The following is a 21230-nucleotide window of genomic DNA, read 5'->3' as shown; positions in this document are numbered from 1 at the left end:
TCTCTAAATACTGTATATATGGAGACCATATCTGTTCAAAAGAATTATACTTGTCCAATAGGACAAATCTAATTCTTTCCAGATGTAACGTCTCCATCATCTCTGTTGCCCACATTTTGGTTGTGGGGGATAATGTTCCCTTCCAAAATTTCAATATGATTTTTTTTCCAATTATTAAACAGTAATCAAAGAAATTTCTTTGATTTACTGTAAGTGATAGATGTAAATCCGGAATTCCAAATATTATTAGCTTTGGGTTAGGGTCCAATTTAACTTTGATGACTTCAGAAATAACTTTAAAGATTTCTGTCCAGTAATAATTCAATTTAGGACATGTAACGAAACTATGTATTAAATTTGCCTCTGCTTTCTTGCACTTATCACAAATAGCGGAGAGATTCGGAAAAATACTATTTAATTTAGTTTTCGAATAATGTAACCTATATAATACTTTAAATTGTATCAGTATATGTCTGGCGTTTAATGAACACCGGTGTATTCGTTGTAGACTTTCTTCCCAGTTTTCTTTTGTTATAGCCAATCCCATTTCATTTTCCCATGCTTGACGATATACTTCAAGTGGTGCTACATCTTGGCAGGACAAATCAAAATAGGACGTACATGGTAAATGGTAGGGAATTGAAGAATGTAGGTGAACAGAGGGATCTGGGAATAACTGTGCACAGTTCCCTGAAAGTGGAATCTCATGTAGATAGGGTGGTAAAGAAAGCTTTTGGTGTGCTGGCCTTTATAAATCAGAGCATTGAGTATAGAAGTTGGGATGTAATGTTAAAATTGTACAAGGCATTGGTGAGGCCAATTCTGGAGTATGGTGTACAATTTTGGTCGCCTAATTATAGGAAGGATGTCAACAAAATAGAGAGAGTACAGAGGAGATTTACTAGAATGTTGCCTGGGTTTCAGCAACTAAGTTACAGAGAAAGGTTGAACAAGTTAGGGCTTTATTCTTTGGAGCGCAGAAGGTTAAGGGGGGACTTAGAAACATAGAAACATAGAAATTAGGTGCAGGAGTAGGCCATTAGGCCCTTCGAGCCTGCACCGCCATTCAATATGATCATGGCTGATCATCCAACTCAGTATCCCGTACCTGCCTTCTCTCCATACCCTCTGATCCCCTTAGCCACAAGGGCCACATCTAACTCCCTCTTAAATATAGCCAATGAACTGGCCTCGACTACCCTCTGTGGCAGGGAGTTCCAGAGATTCACCACTCTCTGTGTGAAAAAAGTTCTTCTCATCTCGGTTTTAAAGGATTTCCCCCTTATCCTTAAGCTGTGACCCCTTGTCCTGGACTTCCCCAACATCGGGAGCAATCTTCCTGCATCTAGCCTGTCCAACCCCTTAAGAATTTTGTAAGTTTCTATAAGATCCCCTCTCAATCTCCTAAATTCTAGAGAGTATAAACCAAGTCTATCCAGTCTTTCTTCATAAGACAGTCCTGACATCCCAGGAATCAGTCTGGTGAACCTTCTCTGCACTCCCTCTATGGCAATAATGTCCTTCCTCAGATTTGGAGACCAAAACTGTACGCAATACTCCAGGTGTGGTCTCACCAAGACCCTGTACAACTGCAGTAGAACCTCCCTGCTCCTATACTCAAATCCTTTTGCTATGAAAGCTAACATACCATTCGCTTTCTTCACTGCCTGCTGCACCTGCATGCCCACTTTCAATGACTGGTGTACCATGACACCCAGGTCTCGCTGCATCTCCCCTTTTCCTAGTCGGCCACCATTTAGATAATAGTCTGCTTTCCCGTTTTTGCCACCAAAATGGATAACCTCACATTTATCCACATTATACTGCATCTGCCAAACATTTGCCCACTCACCCAGCCTATCCAAGTCACCTTGCAGTCTCCTAGCATCCTCCTCACAGCTAACACTGCCCCCCAGCTTAGTGTCATCCGCAAACTTGGAGATATTGCCTTCAATTCCCTCATCCAGATCATTAATATATATTGTAAATAGCTGGGGTCCCAGCACTGAGCCTTGCGGTACCCCACTAGTCACTGCCTGCCATTGTGAAAAGGACCCGTTTACTCCTACTCTTTGCTTCCTGTTTGCCAGCCAGTTCTCTATCCACATCAATACTGAACCCCCAATGCCGTGTGCTTTAAGTTTGTAAACTAATCTCTTATGTGGGACCTTGTCGAAAGCCTTCTGGAAGTCCAGATACACCACATCCACTGGTTCTCCCCTATCCACGCTACTAGTTACATCCTCGAAAAATTCTATAAGATTCGTCAGACATGATTTACCTTTTGTAAATCCATGCTGACTTTGCCCAATGATTTCACCACTTTCCAAATGTGCTGCTATCCCATCTTTAATAACTGACTCTAGCAGTTTCCCCACTACCGATGTTAGACTAATTGGTCTGTAATTCCCCGTTTTCTCTCTCCCTCCCTTCTTAAAAAGTGGGGTTACGTTTGCTACCCGCCAATCCTCAGGAACTACTTCAGAATCTAAAGAGTTTTGAAAGATTATTACTAATGCATCCACTATTTCTGGAGCTACTTCCTTAAGTACTCTGGGATGCAGCCTATCTGGCCCTGGGGATTTATCGGCCTTTAATCCATTTAATTTACCCAACACCACTTCCCGGCTAACCTGGATTTCACTCAATTCCTCCAACTCCTTTGACCCGCGGTCCCCTGCTATTTCCGGCAGATTATTTATGTCTTCCGTAGTGAAGACGGAACCAAAGTAGTTATTCAATTGGTCCGCCATATCCTTGTTCCCCATGATCAACTCACCCGTTTCTGACTGCAAGGGACCTACATTTGTTTTAACTAATCTCTTTCTTTTCACATATCTATAAAAACTTTTGCAGTCAGTTTTTATGTTCCCTGCCAGTTTTCTTTCATAATCTATTTTTCCTTTCCTAATTAAGCCCTTTGTCCTCCTCTGCTGGTCTCTGAATTTCTCCCAGTCCTCTGGTATGCTGCTTTTTCTGGCTAATTTGTACGCATCATCCTTCGCTTTAATACTATCCCTGATTTCCCTTGTTATCCACGGATGCACTACCTTCCCTGATTTTTTCTTTTGCCAAACTGGGATGAACAATTTTTGTAGTTCATCCATGCAGTCTTTAAATGTCTTCCATTGCATATCCACCGTCAACCCTTTTAGAATTAATTGCCAGTCAATCTTGGCCAATTCACGTCTCATGCCCTCAGTTACCTTTCTTTAAGTTCAGAACCATTGTTTCTGAATTAACAATGTCACTCTCCATCCTAATGAAGAACTCAACCATATTATGGTCACTCTTGCCCAAGGGGGCACGTACAACAAGACTGCTAACTAACCCTTCCTCATTACTCAATACCCAGTCTAAAATAGCCTGCTCTCTCGTTGGTTCCTCTACATGTTGATTTAGATAACTATCCCGCATACATTCCAAAAAATCCTCTTCCTCAGCACCCCTGCCAATTTGATTCACCCAATCTATATGTAGATTGAAGTCACCCATTATAACGGTTTTGCCTTTGTCGCACGCATTTCTAATTTCCTGTTTGATACCATCTCCAACTTCACTACTACTGTTAGGTGGCCTGTACACAACACCCACCAGCGTTTTCTGCCCCTTAGTGTTTCGCAGCTCTACCCATACCGATTCCACATCCTGCAAACTAATGTCCTTCCTTTCCATTGCGTTAATCTCCTCTCTAATCAGCAACGCTACCCCACCTCCTTTTCCTTTCTCTCTATCCCTCCTGAATATTGAATATCCCTGGATGTTCAGCTCCCAGCCTTGGTCACCCTGGAGCCATGTCTCCGTGATCCCAACTATATCAGTCATTAATAGCTATCTGCACATTCAACTCATCCACCTTATTACGAATGCTCCTTGCATTGAGACACAAAGCCTTCAGGCTTGTTTTTACAACACTCTTTTACCCCTTATACAATTTTGTTGAAAAGTGGCCCTTTTTGATTTTTGCCCTGGATTTTCCGGCCTGCCACTTTTACTTTTCACCTTGCTACCTATTGCTTCTACCCTCATTTTACACCCCTCTGTCTCTACGCTCACACATTTAAGAAACCCTTTCCCTTTAACTCCATCCTCCACTAGCCCATTCGACACCCCACCCCCCTTATTCAGTTTAAAACCACCCGTGTAGTAGTGGCAAACCTGCCTGCCAGAATGCTGGTCCCACACCTGTTAAGATGCAATCCGTCCCTTTTGTACAGTTCCCCCTTACCCCAAAACAGATCCCAGTGATCTAAGAATCTAAATCCCTGCCCCGTGCACCAGTTCCTCAGCCACACGTTCAGGTCCCGTATCTCCCTGTTCCTGCTCTCGCCAGCACGAGGAACTGGAAGCAAACCGGAGATAACAACCCTGGAGGTCCTGCTTTTCAGCATTTTACCGAGCTCTCTAAAGTCTCGCTGCAGAATATTCATCCCCTTCTTTCCGACATCGTTTGTGCCGACATGCACTACCACTTCCGGATGTTCACCTTCGCCCTTGAGGATTTTCTGCACTCTGTCCGTGACATCCTGGAACCTGGCACCAGGAAGGCAGCACACCATCCTCGCATCCCGTCTGTTGCCGCAGAAACCCCTGTCCGTACCTCTCACAATGGAGTCTCCTACTACAATGGCGTTGCCTGCCTTAGGCCTTTTTGGTTTTGGCTCAACAGCCCTATTCGCATCACAAGCCAGTCCGCCGCCCAGTGTAAACACCTCTTCTGTCCCGACAGCTTCTAAGTGGGTGAACCTGTTCACAAGAGGTACAACACCCGGGGAAGTTGGCATTCCATGCTTCCCTCCCGTTCTCACTGTCTCCCACCTTCTCTCTTCCAGTACCTTAGGTGTAACAATCGTACTGTAGGACTTGTCGAGGAACGACTCCGTTTCTCGGACGAACCAGAGGTCATCCACTTGCTTCTCCAGTTCCCCAACACGGCCCTTCAGGAGCTCTACCTGGATGCACTTTTCGCATTTGTAGCAGCCAGAGGCACCAGCGGTGTCCTTGACCTCCCACATACTGCAAGCATCACACTGAATCAGCTTGCCTGACATCTCCTTCTTTCGTCTCTCCCTCTGCAGTGTTTTGCGTAGTCTCCTCTCCTCAGCCTCCTCTCCGAAAACTCTCGAGCCAAAGACTCACACTTCCCTCACCAGGGCACTTCCCTCACCAGGGCACTTCCCTCACCAGGGCACTTCCCTCACCAGGGCACTTCCCTCACCAGGGCACTTCCCTCACTGCCGCTCCCTAAGAGCAGTCTTACTTAAATTGACTGATAAATTGCCTGATTTACCAATTTACAAACCAAATTCCTCAGTTTTCAATTGTTTTCCCAGCACTGACTCACTTCTCTCCTCCCACTTGGGCTAGAGCCAATCAGTCGTATCTCTTGCTAATCTCCTCCTGCTGCTGTTGTTGCTCCCAAAGCTACAGCAGTTCTGGGTCAAGTCTGCCTGTCCTTGACCTGTACTTAAACTGTTTTCACTTCTCTCCTCCCACTTGGGCTAGAGCCAATCAGTCGTATCTCTTGCTAATCTCCTCCTCCTGCTGCTGTTGTTGCTCCCAAAGCTACAGCAGGTTGATAGAGGTTTTTAAAATGATGAGACGGATAGACAGAGTTGACGTGGAAAAGCTTTTCCCACTAAGAGTAGGGAAGATTCAAACAAGGGGACATGACTTGAGAATTAAGGGACTGAAGTTTAGGGGTAACATGAGGGGGAACTTCTTTACTCAGAGAGTGGTAGCTGTGTGGAATGAGCTTCCAGTGAAGGTGGTGGAGGCAGGTTCGTTTTTATCATTTAAAAATAAATTGGATAGTTATATGGATGGGAAAGGAATGGAGGGTTATGGTCTGAGCGCAGGTATATGGGACTAGGGGTGATTATGTGTTCGGCACGGACTAGAAGGGTCGAGATGGCCTGTTTCCGTGCTGTAATTGTTATATGGTTATATGGTTATATGGTTACTACTTGGGTCGAGGGGACTGTCGGGTCAGAGCGCCGCGCCCGGCCCCGCCTCACCCGTCCTGACGTAGTGCAGCCCATGGAGTGCAGCAGCAGCACCTCGCCCGTGGCCCCTTCGGTCGGTCGGCAGCCCGGCCAGCTGTCCGACCTTCGGACCTTCGCTGACCGCCGACACCACCACCACCCCTCCTTCTCACGGTCGATCATCGGTTCATGAGTTGGACGGGGCACCGGACTTTGCACGGCCCGGGCCAAAACGCCTCAGCTGGCCCGCCGGCTGGGCTTTGTGTGCAGTCCAGCACCCGGGCCAACTCATCATTCACCCAGCCACGGCCCAGTCGGTAAACAAATTGCCGTGGGGAATTTGTCCCGTATTTTGACCTTTTGTCCCTTATTTGGGAGTGAGAAAGTTGGCGACCCTGATCATGACAGGACTCCACAACAGAGAGGATGCATTGCAGGTTTCATATCCCTGCAGGCAACTTCCCCAAACAATCGGCTGAAGATTCCAGCATCTGCAGTTTCTTGCGTTTCCCTCATAACTCACTGCTGCCATCAAAGTGAGATCTGTCTGTCTCATGTTTAAGAAGCAACTGCAGATGCTGGGAAATCGAAGGTAGACAAAAATGCAGGAGAAACTCAGCAGGTGAGGCAGCATCTATGGAGCGAAGGAAATAGGCGACGTTTCGGGTCGAGACCCTTCTTCAGACTGATGTGAGGGGGGGGGGGGCAGAAAGAAGAAAGGAAGAGATGGAGCCAGTGGGCTGAGGAAGAGCTGAGAAGGGGAGGAGAAAGTAGGGACTACCTGAAAACAGAGAAGTCAATGTTCATACCGCCTCGCCCGCTGAGTTTCTCCAGCATTTTTGTCTACCTTCTGTCTGCCTCATATGTGGTTCTATTTGTCAGACAGTGTAGATAGCAAGGGAGTGAAATGTCAGGAGGATGAAACTAAACTGGCGTTGGGACTCAGATGCAATCACTGACAGACCTGTTGTTCCTGAGTCTGGAGGTGCACTTCGTACCTGTCCAGCCTCTGTACCTTCTACCAACGGGAATGATCCCAGGAATGAGCAGGTTGACCTATGATGAGCGTTTGTCAGCTGCGGCCTGTACTCGCTGGAGTTCAAAAGCATGAGGGGGGACCTCATTGAAACTTACAGAATAGTGAAAGGCTTGGATAGAGTGGATGTGGAGAGGATGTTTCCACTAGTGGGAGGGTCTAGGTCATAGCCTCAGAATTAAAGGACATTCTTTTAGGAAGGAGATGAGGAGAAATATCTTTAGTCAGAGGGTGGTGAATGTAGAATTATTTGCCACGTAAGGCTGTGGAGGCCAAGTCAGTGGATATTTTTAAGGCAGAGATAGAGTCTTGATTAGTACGGGTGTCAGGGGTTATGGGGAGAAGGAAGGAGAATGGGGTTGCGAAGGAAAGATCCTTTTATCCTGAGGCTGTGTCCCCTGGTCCTAGTCTCTCCCACCAGTATATTTTCTACACATCCAACAGATCATAGGTGAATCTTTGGAATTCTTTGCCACGGAAGGCGGTGGAGGCCAAGTCAATGGATATTTTTAAGGCAGAGATAGATCGATTCTTGATTAGTACGGATGTCAGGGGTTGTGGGGAGAAGGCAGGAGAATGGGGTTAGGAGGGAGAGATAGATCAGCCATGATTGAATGGCGGAGTGGACTTGATGGGCCGAATGGCCTAATTCTGCTCCTATCACTTATGACCTTCATGTGACCGATAGACAACTCGCACAATGTGAGGTGTAGAGAAGAATTGCAGATGCTGGTTTACACCGAAGATACACAGAACAGTTGTCACTCTGCTGTGATTCTTAGTGGGAAGGCATCAGGCAAATTTACTGGTTATTTTTGTTAGCGATCCAGCGTGGAAACAGGCCCTTCGGCCCATCGAGTCCGCACCGACCAGCGATCCCCGCACATTAACACTACCCTACACACACTAGGGACAATTTTACATTTACACCAAGTCAATTAACCTACAAACCTGTACATCTTTGGAGTGTGGGAAGAAACCAATGATCTCAGAGAAAACCCACGCTGGTCACGCTGAGAACATATAAAATCTGTACAGTACAGCACCCGTAGTCAGGATGGGACCCTGGTCTCTGGGGCTGGGGCTGGGGGCTGGGGGCTGGGGCTGGGGCTGGGGGCTGGGGGCTGGGGCTGGGGCTGAGGCTGGGGCTGGGGCTGGGGATGGGGGCTGGGGCTGGGGGCTGGGGTCTGGGGGATGGGGATGGGGGATGGGGATGGGGGATGGGGGCTGGGGATGGGGGATGGGGGCTGGGGCTGGGGATGGGGGCTGGGGATGGGGGCTGGGGATGGGGCTGGGGATGGGGATGGGGATGGGGATGGGGCTGGGGGCTGGGGATGGGGGCTGGGGGCTGGGGGCTGGGGGCTGGGGCTGGTCTCTGGGGATGGGGCTGGGGGCTGGGGATGGGGCTGGGGCTGGGGCTGGGGGCTGGGGGCTGGGGCTGGGGATGGGGCTGGGGGCTGGGGGCTGGGGCTGGGGGATGGGGATGGGGCTGGGGATGGGGCTGGGGGCTGGGGATGGGGGCTGGGGCTGGGGGCTGGGGATGGGGGCTGGGGCTGGTCTCTGGGGATGGGGCTGGGGGCTGGGGATGGGGCTGGGGCTGGGGCTGGGGGCTGGGGCTGGGGATGGGGCTGGGGGCTGGGGCTGGGGATGGGGCTGGGGGCTGGGCTGTGGATGGGGCTGGGGGCTGGGGCTGGGGGCTGGGGGCTGGGGATGGGGCTGGGGGCTGGGGCTGGGGGCTGGGGGCTGGGGCTGGGGATGGGGCTGGGGGCTGGGGCTGGGGCTGGGGGGGGATGGGGGCTGGGGCTGGGGATGGGGCTGGGGCTGGGGCTGGGGATGGGGCTGGGGGCTGGGGCGGGGGCTGGGGATGGGGCTGGGGGCTGGGGCTGGGGCTGGGGGATGGGGCTGGGGGCTGGGGATGGGGCTGGGGATGGGGATGGGGCTGGGGGCTGGGGATGGGGCTGGGGGCTGGGCTGGGGCTGGGGCTGGGGATGGGGCTGGGGGCTGGGGCTGGGGATGGGGCTGGGGGCTGGGGCTGGGGATGGGGCTGGGGGCTGGGGCTGGGGGATGGGGCTGGGGGCTGGGGCTGGGGCTGGGGATGGGGCTGGGGCTGGGGGATGGGGATGGGGCTGGGGGCTGGGGATGGGGCTGGGGGCTGGGTCTGGCGCTGGGGATGGGCTGGGGCTGGGGCTGGGGATGGGGCTGGGGGCTGGGGGCTGGGGGCTGGGGCTGGGGATGGGGCTGGGGCTGGGGATGGGGCTGGGGCTGGGGCTGGGGCTGGGGGCTGGGGCTGGGGGCTGGGTCTGGGGATGGGGCTGGGGCTGGGGCTGGGGATGGGGCTGGGGGCTGGGGGCTGGGGCTGGGGGCTGGGGATGGGGCTGGGGGCTGGGGCTGGGGATGGGGCTGGGGATGGGGCTGGGGGCTGGGGGCTGGGGCTGGGGATGGGGCTGGGGGCTGGGGCTGGGGATGGGGATGGGGCTGGGGGCTGGGGCTGGGGCTGGGGGCTGGGGGCTGGCGCTGGGGCTGGGGGCTGGGGCTGGGGGCTGGGGGCTGGGGCTGGAAGGCAGCAACTCTAGCTACCGCTGTGTCACTGTGCCTCCCCTGTTCTACGTGGAACCACCAGGCAAAGTGGCTCATTATATCTCCCGATATCTCCCGATAAGGCAATTAGGGTGGTGAGGTAAAAGCTCACCATGTCAATGTTCCATGAGTGAATACAAAATCGCCTGTGTCAGTTTAAAACCACTGCTTCAAAATAACAAAGCAGTCAGTAAATAACACATCAAGTGTTTGCCCTGGTGATGTTGTGTGCTCATTTTCATTGTGCTCAGCAAACATTCCTCTTCACTGCATTAACAAAATGACTGATATTTGTGAAACCACTCTGACTGCTTCCCAACAGAAAGCCATGCAGCCTAATGGTGTACATTAGCTGGACTTGTCATGCGCCCCCCCCCTGTAATTAGCCCAATCCCGTGGTTTGGTTTGCCCACGGCTGGCAGGTTGAGTGTGATCAACGTGACCTCAAGTGTCTAAACTTGCTCAAACACATTAACAGAGCCCAATGTTTGCTCTTTCTGTTTGTGCTGTTGAGCTGAACTCAACCATCTTGAAGCCAGATTTATCTGCAGTCATTATTTTGGTTTGCGTGACGTGGGTGTTACCACTCAGTCATTGTAAGAGCTCTATAATGATGTTAGAAGCAGCAGAAGGTGGACTCAAAATGCTGGAGTAACTCAGCGGGACAGGCAGCAGCATCTCTGGAGAGAAGGAATGGGCGACGTTTCGGGTTGAGACCCTTCTTCAGACTTAACAATAACCTTAGAAATAACAGATATACCTGGAGCAAAAGGATGATTTAAAAAAAAAAAAGAAGATTATTCGTACTAAGGGTAATTTCCTCATTTGAGTAAGCTTCATGCTGCTATTTGCACATTAGTGTTGACCCCAGTCTGTCAATGGCATGATACTGATCACAAGGCACAAGCGTGAGTAATTACTCAGGGTAGGCAGTCAGTCGGCTTTTAAAAAATCTTAGCCCGCGTATGCGCAGATTGTTCTCTCCGTAAGCTGTCAGTCGACTTTTATAAAGTCTTCAAAAGCCAAATGTCTTAATAAAGTACCGTATTTCCCAGCAATGAAAACGCACCCCCATTTTGAGTTGCTACATTTTGAACGAAGGCTGGTGGGACATAGAATTTCTCACGCTCAAAAAAATAAAAATAAAGAAAGCAATTTGCCCAAGGCTTCCAAATCTCCTTCATTCTGAATTACTGAATGGTGGGGGGTGGAGGGTGACGGCAGGTGGAGAGATGGTGGGAATAACGGGAGCATACCGGGACAAGTTGAATCAGTTGTGATCTTATTGAATGACAATACTTGTTCAAGGGACCAATTGGGGGGAGAGTTTCTTTCACTGCGTGTAGGGAGTCTGGCCAGGGGTAAAGTTGCGGGGAGGGCAGGAGCATTGAGAAGGAGGGGGTCGGTGATAATGCCAGTAACTCACTCACTCACTGCTGCCGCGACACTCCGGGCGCGGAGCCACCGCATTGTGGCTGGGGAGGGAAGCAGCTCGGGTGGCTACGAGCGGCCTCGGGACTGGACAGCGGAACTGGATGCCACCTCAGCTCCTTCTGATGGCCCGCTCACCTCTGACAGTGCTCTCCGTCTGAACATCTCTCACCTGCCGCTCGCCGGTCTCACTCATGTCAGCCGCTTCCCGCAAATCCTAAAATTCCGACAGCCGAGTAACCTCAATTGGTCCCTAGAGCGCGCTGTCGGAATTTAAGGATTTACGGGAAGCGGCTGACATGAGTGAGACCGGGGAGCGGCAGGAGCGAGGTTTTCAGACGGAGAGCACTGCCAGAGGTGAGCGGGGGCCGGCAGATGGAGCTGAGGTGGCGCCCGGTTCTGCTGCCGGTCCTGGCGGCCGCTCGCAGCCACCCGAGCTACTTCTCCCCCCGGCCACAATGCGGTGGCTCTGCGCCCAGAGCGTCGCGGCAAGTGAGTGGCTGGCATGATCCCGCCCCCCTCCTTCTCAACGCTCCAGCCCTCCCCGGGCTAGACTCCCCACACGCTGTGAAAGGAACTCTCCCCTCCCCCGCAGCGCTGTCCTTTTACAGCCGCTTCCCATCAGCTGCCAGCAATGAGGGATAGACTTGTCTATAGACAACACCGTTCTTGAATGTTGCTGTACTGAGGGATAGCCAAGTCTATCTTTCTTGGCTAATAATAATAATAATAATAATAATAATAATAATAATAATAATAATAATAATAATAATAATAATAATAATAATAATAATAATAATAATAATAATAATAATAATAATATATCTTTTATTGTCATTGCACGTCAGTGCAACGAGATTTAGTGTGCAGCTCCACTGAGATTTAGTGTGCAACCTTCCAACTTCGGCTTCCAAGATACATGTAGATTTTCGTGCCTTATTTTTGGGTAAAAAATAGCATCTTCATTGCCGCGAAATACGGTATTTAAAAACATATAGCACCAAGAAATCAACTTACCACATCATTTCTACACAAACTCCATTCTTCTCTCTTTGTTTTTTAAGATACTCTTAAGATAAGGGCAATTCACGTTTGAAAAACCCATCAAGAAACTAGCGCTGTGCATGCACAGTATGCTGCTGCACATGCACAGTATATGGACACCATATAACCATATAACAATTACAGCACGGAAACAGGCCATCTCGATCCTTCTAGTCCGTGCCGAACACGTATTCTCCCCTAGTCCCATATACCTGCGCTCAGACCATAACCCTCCATTCCTTTCCCGTCCATATAACTATCCAATTTATTTTTAAATGATAAAAACGAACCTGCCTCCACCACCTTCACTGGAAGCTCATTCCACACAGCCACCACTCTCTGAGTAAAGAAGTTCCCCCTCATGTTACCCCTAAACTTCTGACCCTTAATTCTCAAGTCATGTCCCCTTGTTTGAAACTTCCCTACTCTCAGTGGGAAAAGCTTATCCACGTCAACTCTGTCTATCCCTCTCATCATTTTAAAGACCTCTATCAAGTCCCCCCTTAACCTTCTGCGCTCCAAAGAATAAAGCCCTAACTTGTTCAACCTTTCTCTGTAACTTAGTTGCTGAAACCCAGGCAACATTCTAGTAAATCTCCTCTGTACTCTCTCTATTTTGTTGACATCCTTCCTATAATTAGGCGACCAAAATTGTACACCATACTCCAGAATTGGCCTCACCAATGCCTTGTACAATTTTAACATTACATCCCAACTTCTATACTCAATGCTCTGATTTATAAAGGCCAGCACACCAAAAGCTTTCTTTACCACCCTATCTACATGAGATTCCACTTTCAGGGAACTGTGCACAGTTATTCCCAGATCCCTCTGTTCACCTTCATTCTTCAATTCCCAACCATTTACCATGTACGTCCTATTTTGATTTGTCCTGCCAAGATCCAGTATGCTGCTGCACATGCACTGTATGCTGCTGCACATGCATTGTATGCTGCTGCACATGCACTGTATGCTGCTGCACATGCACTGTATGCTGCTGCACATGCACTGTATGCTGCTCCACATGCACTGTATGCTGCTGCACATGCACTGTATGCTGCTGCACATGCACAGTATGCTGCTGCACATGCACTGTATGCTGCTCCACATGCACTGTATGCTGCTGTGCGTGCACAGTATGCTGCTCATGCACTGTATGCTGCTGCACATGCACTGTATGCTGTTGCACATGCACTGTATGCTGCTGCACATGCACTGTATGCTGCTGCACATGCACTGTATGCTGCTGCACATGCACTGTATGCTGCTGCACATGCACAGTATGCTGCTGTGCGTGCGCAGTACTGCAAAGGCAGAATTTCAGCTGCCTTCAGCCCCGCTTGTCATTGACGGCTTGAAGCAGCATCAACGGCACGTGGGCTGCACAGACCTTTGCGTGTTACATGTACTGAGGATGAACTGCACGGAGAATTATGGCTACATAAGAGATCGATCTCTTAGGTAGGCATTATTCTCCCATGCCTTTACTATTTATATTTAATAATTACCATTTTATAATTTTAGTCAGGATAGGCAGTGCCTACCTTGTCTACCCTGATGGCACGTGCCTGCTGATCACATCCCAGTGTCTCCATTACCCAGTCACAAAGTTCTACAGCATGGCCCACCTTGCCCATGCTGACCAACACTAGTCCCACCTGCCTGCATTTGGCCCATATCCCTCTAAACCTGGCCTAGCCATGTACCTGTCTACATGTTTCTTAGACGTTGTGATTGTACCTGCCTCAACTACCTCGTTCAGCAGCTCGTTTCATAAACCTACCACTTGACAACATACAGTAGACAATAGGTGCAGGAGTAGGCCATTCGGCCCTTCGAGCCAGCACCGCCATTCAATGTGATCACGGCTGATCATCCACAATCAGTACCCCGTTCCTGCCTTCTCCCCATATCCCCTGACTCCGCTATCTTTAAGAGCCCTATCCAGCTCTCTCTTGAATGTATCTAGAGAACCGGCCTCCACCGCCCCCTGAGGCAGAGAATTCCACAGACTCACAACTCTCTGTGTGAAAAAGTGTTTCCTCGTCTCCGTTCTAAATGGCTTACCCCTTATTCTTAAACTGTGGCCCCTGGACTCCCCCAACATCGGGAACATGTTTCTTGCCTCTAGCGTGTCCAAGCCTTTAACAATTTGCCCCTCATGTTCCTCTTAAATCTTCCCTCCCTCTCCCATTGCTGAAATCAACTCTTATCTGCCTGCACATAATTCAGTGTCTGTGCTGAACATGATGCCAAGAAGATCAACCTATTGCCTTTGACTGCATGCGATCCACTGCCCACCATCCCCTACATATCCATGTGCCTATCTAAAAGTCTCTAAAGGGCCAGTCCCACTTAGGCAAATTTTTCGGCAACTGTCACAGTCGTAGCAGGTCGCTGAAAAAAACGGCGGCTGGACCCCCTAACGACAATGGCAACCTAGTCAACGTCGAGCTACGGCAAGCTACCGACAACCGGCGACCCATTAGGATGTCCACCTACGACAAGCTATGACAAACAACGACCCTGTCGGCGACAACTGAAGACAATTCAGTCGCCGCTACCTGTCGCCGGTTGACGTAGGTTGACGTAGGTAGTCGCCAATGGAATTCACCGAAGTCAGCACCTGGCAACAACCAACGTCACCTGGCGACAACCTGCATCATCCTGGCGACAACCAACGTCATCCTGGCGACAACCAACGTCACCTGGCGACAACCTGCGTCATCCTGGCAACAACCTGCGTCACCTGGCGACAACCTATGACAGCACCTACGTCACGAGAAGACAAGTCGCCAAAATGTTTTGAACGTTTCAAAATCCAGCGGTGACCAGAAAAACGTTACAACTCTTTAGGCGACTTGTCAAGTCAAGAGAGTTTATTGTCATGTGTCCCAGATAGGACAATGAAATTCTTGCTTTGCTTCAGCACAACAGAATATAGTAGGCATAAATAAATACAGAACAGATCAGTGTGTCCATATACCAATGAATTTATATATACACACATAAATAAGCATATAAAGTGCAATAGGCTATTAAAGTTCAGAGTTTTTTTTTTGTTAAATTTAATAGCCTAATGGCTGTGGGGAAGAGGCTGTTCCTGAACCTGGATGTTGCAGATTTCAGGCTCCTGTACTTTCTACCTGAAGGCAGCAGGGAGATGGGTGTGTGGCCAGGATAGTGTGGGTCCTTGATGATGCTGCCAGCCTTTTGGAGGCAGCGCCTGCGATAGATCCCCTCGATGGACGGGAGGTCAGAGCCGATGATGGACTGGGCAGTGGTTATAACTTTTTGCAGTCTTTTCCACTCCTGGGCACTCAAGTTGCCGAACCAAGCCACGATGCAACCGGTCAGCATGCTCTCTACTGTGCACCTATGGAAGTTCGAGAAAGTCCTCTTCGATATACCGACTTGAGGAGACAACTCACGATCATACAGGCGTCACCCCGCGACCATGTGGCGACAGCCTAGTCGCCTGTAGTCACCGAAAAAAATCATCTAAGTGGGACAGGGCCTTAATGCCACTCTCGTATCTGCCTCCACCACTATCCCCGGCAGCCAGTTCCAGGCACCCACCACATTGTGTGTAATCTAGTGGAAGTAGGAGCCACAATATTTGAGAAAGGATTATGTTTTTAAAAGCAAAGATAGACACAAAATGCTGGAGTAACTCAGCAGGACAGGCAGCAGCATCTCTACAGGAGGAGAGATGACATTTCGGGTCGAGACCCTTCTTCAGACTTTAAAGCATATGGGATAACACAGTTAACAGAGGCTAATTGATCATCAAGCTCGGAGATAAGAGAGTGTTTCCCAGAATAACATGGTGTGTGCTTCCCCTGCAGATATGTATGAAATGAATAACTGCTTTGTGCTACTTTCTTGCCCCAGAAAATTGATCAGATTTGGAAGTTTCTCACGAGGAAAATGTTGGCAGTCAGCCATTGTCCATTCTGACTTGTTACTTATAATTTATAGACTTTTTGAGTATTTAGTTAAGGGCCTGTCCCACTTACACAACCTAATTCACGACCTCTGTCGAGTTTGCCCTTGACATACTCGCAGCATGGTCGTCACGAGGTCGTAGGTAGATCGTACGTAGGTCGTAGGTAGGTTGTGATGCCAGTCGTAGGTACTCGTGGCATCAAGTAGGTCGCGGCGTTTTTTCTAGCCTGTTGTTAAATGTCCACGAGTAAAAAAGGTTGTGAATTAGGTCGTGAAAGTGGGACAGGCCCTTAAGTCATAACAACTGTGGTGAACCATGAATTAGGATTTATATGTTGTAGGTCTGTATTGACAAGCCATTATGGCAGCTGTGTGGGGGTCAACAAGGTGCTTTCGGTTTTAGCCACACATGAATCACTTATATAGTTCTTACAAAGTTTATAACATCCTTTGCTGGTTAATAAACTGCCTGACTGCAACATCAAACCATGAAGTTTCTTCTCTCATGATGCACAAGAACTATTCAGCAAGCTGTAATTTGATTACTGCCCATAACATTACTCTTTCTACACACCAAAACTTCATTCAAGTGGATATGCTTGTATTAAAATAGTTGATGGTGGTGGAGGCAGATGGCACTTAAGTGGTAGACAATAGACAATAGACAATAGGTGAAGGAGTAGAGGCCCTTTAGCCCTTCGAGCCTACACCACCATTCACTGTGATCAAGGCTGATCATCCACAATCAGTACCCCGTTCCTGCCTTCTCCCAAAATCCCCCTGACTCCGCTATCTTTAAGAGCTCAATCTAACTCTCTCTTGAAAGCATCCAGAGAATCGGCCTCCACTGCATTCTGAGGCAGAGAATTCCACAGATTCACAACTCTCTGGGTGAAAATGTTTTTCCTCATCTCCGTTCTAAATGGCCTAACCCTTATTCTTAAACTGTGGCCCCTGGTTTGGGACTCCCCCAACATCGGGAACATGTCTCCTGCCTCCAACATGTCCAATCCCTTAATAATCTTATATGTTTCAATAAGATGCCCTCTCATCCTTCGAAATTCCAGAGTGTACAAGCCCAGCCGCTCCATTATTTCAACATATGACAGTCCCGCCGTCCCGGGAAATAACCTTGTGAACCTACGCTGCACTCCCTCAATGGTAGTGCCATTTAAGAGGCTTTTTAGATAGGCACATGGAGATACGGGGAATGGAGCCTGGGGCTTCAACATCGGGAGAAAAATGGTGCAGGAGAGAGAAAAGACTTTGCCTTCCATCACAGTGAGGAGGAGATTCACTGTGATGGATGTTTGTGTAAATTGAATTGTTTGTATGTCTTGTAGGAATTGTCTTTGTTTGTATGGCTGTGCAAACTGAGTTTCGTTTGAGCCTCACTGAGGTTCAAATGACATGGAATAAATATTGTATTGTATTGGAGTGGTATAGAGCGCATGCAGGCAGAGGAGAAAATGCAAACAAATCACCGTACATAGATACAATCTTTCCAAACTACAGTACAATAGATGGAGCAAAGGGGAAGATACAGAGTGCAGAATATAGTTCTCAGCATTGTAGAGCATCAGTTCCACAGACAAAGTCCAATGTCCACAATGGGGTAGAGGTGAATCGGACAGGACCCTAGCTTATGGAAGGTACTCCACACATTCTAGCAATGTGAAGAAACAGAGATAATATTACAGGTGGATGAACTTCAAACAGAAAAAGTTATAGACAAAACATATTTTATTATAGTGTGGGAGTGGGGGGGGGGAGTTCTGATGGTCTGAGTTTGCAGGTCAGATTGGTTTTGAACTGAACATCGACACAAAGTACTGGAGTAACTCAGCAGGTCAGGCAGCATCTCTGGAGATAAGGAGACGTTTCGGGTCGAGACCCTTCTTCAGACTGAGTCAGGGGAGGGGAAAACTAGAGATGTGAAGAGGTACCAAGAACAATTGAATGAAAGGTATGCAAAAGGACAAATCAAAGTGGGCAACAATGGTCACGGAAAGGTGGAGCCCACAATGGTCCATTGTTGGCTGTGGAGTAGGTGATAACGAGTACAACTAGTGAGTAAAACAGGCCGACAGTGAAACTAGTGAATAAGGGGTAAGCCATTTACAACGGAGACGAGGAAACACTTTTTCTCACAGATTTGTGAGTCTGTGGAATTCTCTGCCTCAGAGGGCGGTGGAGGCAGGCTTTCTGGATACTTTCAAGAGAGAGCTAGATAGGGCTCTTAAAAATAGCAGAGTCGGGGGATATGGGGAGAAAGCAGGAACGGGGTACTGATTGGGGATGATCAGCCAAGATCACATTGAATGGCGGTGCTGGCTCGAAGGGCCGAATGGCTTACTCTTGTACCTATTGTCTATTGTCTATTGTCTATAGTCGGACAACTAGAGTGGGGGAGGGATGTAGTGAGAGGGGATGCAAGGGTTACCTGAAGTTAGAGACATCAATAGTCATACAATAGTCATTGTAAGTTGCCCAATGAGATGCTTTTCCTCCAATTTGACTATTTTCTGTGGTGACCTGTGTAACAAGGTTTTCTCTCATCTCTTAAGGCAAAGGTGAAGTCTGTCAATCCAGAAGTCGAGTTGCTCCACCAACGCCGCAGTCGATCCACTGTGCTGACTGCAGAGGAGCTGAGCAAATTGGCAAGGTATGGTCGTGACATTTCATCTCATTTTCTAGAAAAGGAAATGGAATTTAAGAATAATTCCACAGATTCACAACTCTCTGGGTGAAGTTACTCCAGCATTTTGCGTTTATCTTCTAAACAAGAATTTGTCTATCTCTGCCTTAAAAATATCCACCAACTTGGCTTCCTCTGTTAACTACCCACTGGCTAAAGAAGTTCCTCCTCACCTCCTTTCTAAAAGAGCGCCCTTTAATTCTGAAGCTTTGACAGACAATAGGCAATAGGTGCAGGAGTAGGCCATTCAGCCCTTAGAGCCAGCACCGCCATTCAATGTGATCATGGCTGATCATCCACAATCAGTACCCCGTTCCGGCCTTCTCCCTATATCCCTTGACTCCGCTATCTTTAAGAGCCCTATCTAGCTCCCTCTTGAAAGTATCCAGAGAATCGGCCTCTACTGCCTTCTGTGGCAGAGAATTCCAGAGATTCACAACTTTTTTCCTCATCTGTCCTAATGGCCTCCCCCTTATTCTTAAACTGTGACCCCTGGTTCTGGACTCCCCCAACATGGGGAACATGTTTCCTGCATCTAGCCTGTCCAATCCCTTAAGAATGTTGATATGTTTCTATAAGATACCCTCTCATCCTTCTAAATTCCAGTGAAAACTAGTCCAGTCGACCCATTCTTTCATCATATGTCAGACCCGCCATTCCGGGAATTAACCTGTTCAGAATTATCTCTGAACGAGGGAAGAAAGCAAGAAAAGAGAGAAGGGGGTGGGGCTATCTGGTTTTGAGATAGGTGGATAGATGCTGCGTGACCCACTGAGTTACTCCAGTACTTTGTGTCTATCGTTGGTTTAAATCAGCACCTGTGGTTCTTTGTTTTTTACTACATAATAGGTGGATACAGGTGGAAGGGGGGGTGGGGGGGGGGGGGGGGGGTCATTGGCAGATAGGTGGGGTAAGTGACAAAGGGTGACAGATAATTAGAGGAAATGTAAATAAGTGAGAGGTAAGGATGGAAAGGGGTGGGTGGAGGAAGAGAGAGGGGCAGAATAGGGGAGAAAGAAGGCAAGGGTTTTGAACTTTTGTTCACCTTCCATCACAGTGAGGAATGTGGAGGAGTCACTGTGGTGGATGTTCATGTTAAAATGTGTTTTGTGTGTTCTGTTGCTTTTTATTTGTATGACTGACGGCAAATGAAATTCCTCGTTTGTTGCAAAACATACTTTGGCTAATAAAGTATTATTGTGATTGTGATTGAAATGGGTGCGCATCGAGGTGAGGGGGAAACACAGGAAAGAGGGAGGAGGGGGAGAGAGAGAGACTCATAGAGTGATACAGCATGGAAACAGGCCCTTCGGCCCAACTTGCCCACACCGGCCAACATGTCCCCGCTACACTAGTCCCACCTGCCTGCATTTGGTCCATATCCCTCCAAACCTGTCCCATCCACGTACATTTCTAACTGTTTCTTAAACGTTGGGATAGTCCCTGCCTCAACTACCTAGATTGTTAACCAAAATTGGAGAATTCAATGTTCATATGTCATTGTATGTCATGTTGTCACGTGGGCGGAGCACCAAGGCAAATTCCTTGTATGTGAATACTTGGCCTATACATTCATTTATTCATTCATTCATACCATTGGGTTGTAGGCTACCCTAGCAGAACATGATGAGCTGTTCCTCCAGTTGGTATGTGGCCTCACTTGTTGCTTGCATGTGTTAGTGTGACCTATGCTTCAGGCACCACCTGACATCCTCGCCCAAATCTATTTCTGCTTCCTCCGCCTCTCCCAGTAAATCAATTGTGAAGGGAGCTCTGAAAGCAATCCCCAAAGCTTACCAGCGTGTGTCCGTGAAATCAAATTAACCTTTATTTTAGTTTAGTTTAGAGATGCAGCGCGGAAAACAGGCCCTTTCGGCCCACACACACATTAACACTATCCTATACCCACTGGGGATAATGTTTACATTTACCAAGCCAATTAACCTCACTGGCCTTATGTTTCAGGTTCCACTGTGTGAGAGTCTGGTTGGTGTTTGGTGCTCATTTAAAATGGGACAGCGAGTAGCACTGTAAATTGCTCGTTCTACGCTTCCCCCCAGTCTAGTTTCAGTCAAAAATCACTGAATCAAGCATTAGATCAACTAATCCTTATTGTAACAAAACACAATTACAGTTCCCACCACTGTACCTATCCACCGTGGGTTCGATCCCTGTATCTGCCTGTTCAAGCCCTCTAGGCCTCGCTCAAACAGAGACTCTCCAGAAGCTCACACAGTCCAAAGCGCTTTCCCAGAAGATCGACGCCGGACCTCGTGGCAGTGGACTTTTGTAGGTCCCGGTACCTTGAGGGGCCGAACCACATGGGGGTGGTCTCTGAATAATCCAATTACAGATATTGATTAACCCCATACATAACAGACATTTCCCTAACCCAATAATACAGCAGCTAATACATTGTATTCAAACAGGGCTTCTCGGAGGAAGCAAACATCGCAACATTTACCCTGATCTGCAATAAAACCAGACAAGGCTCAATACCTCGTGCAATCAA

General features: G+C 48.6%; 1 protein-coding gene across 1 annotated transcript in view; it reads left to right on the top strand.

Annotated features, from left to right (window-relative positions):
* Nucleotides 1–21230, top strand: part of LOC116976544 — a 105718-nt gene that overhangs the window by 37523 nt on the left and 46965 nt on the right. Inside the window, exon 4 of the mRNA XM_033026433.1 lies at nucleotides 18588–18685. Within this exon, the coding sequence (XP_032882324.1) occupies nucleotides 18588–18685 (98 nt within the window). The remainder of the gene's footprint in view (nucleotides 1–18587; nucleotides 18686–21230) is intronic.

The sequence above is a fragment of the Amblyraja radiata genome, chromosome 8 (assembly GCF_010909765.2).
Source record: "Amblyraja radiata isolate CabotCenter1 chromosome 8, sAmbRad1.1.pri, whole genome shotgun sequence".
Taxonomy (NCBI): Eukaryota; Metazoa; Chordata; class Chondrichthyes; order Rajiformes; family Rajidae; genus Amblyraja; species Amblyraja radiata.
The sequence above is the reverse complement of the archived record's forward strand: the minus strand, read 5'-3'. Positions and strand labels throughout refer to the sequence as shown.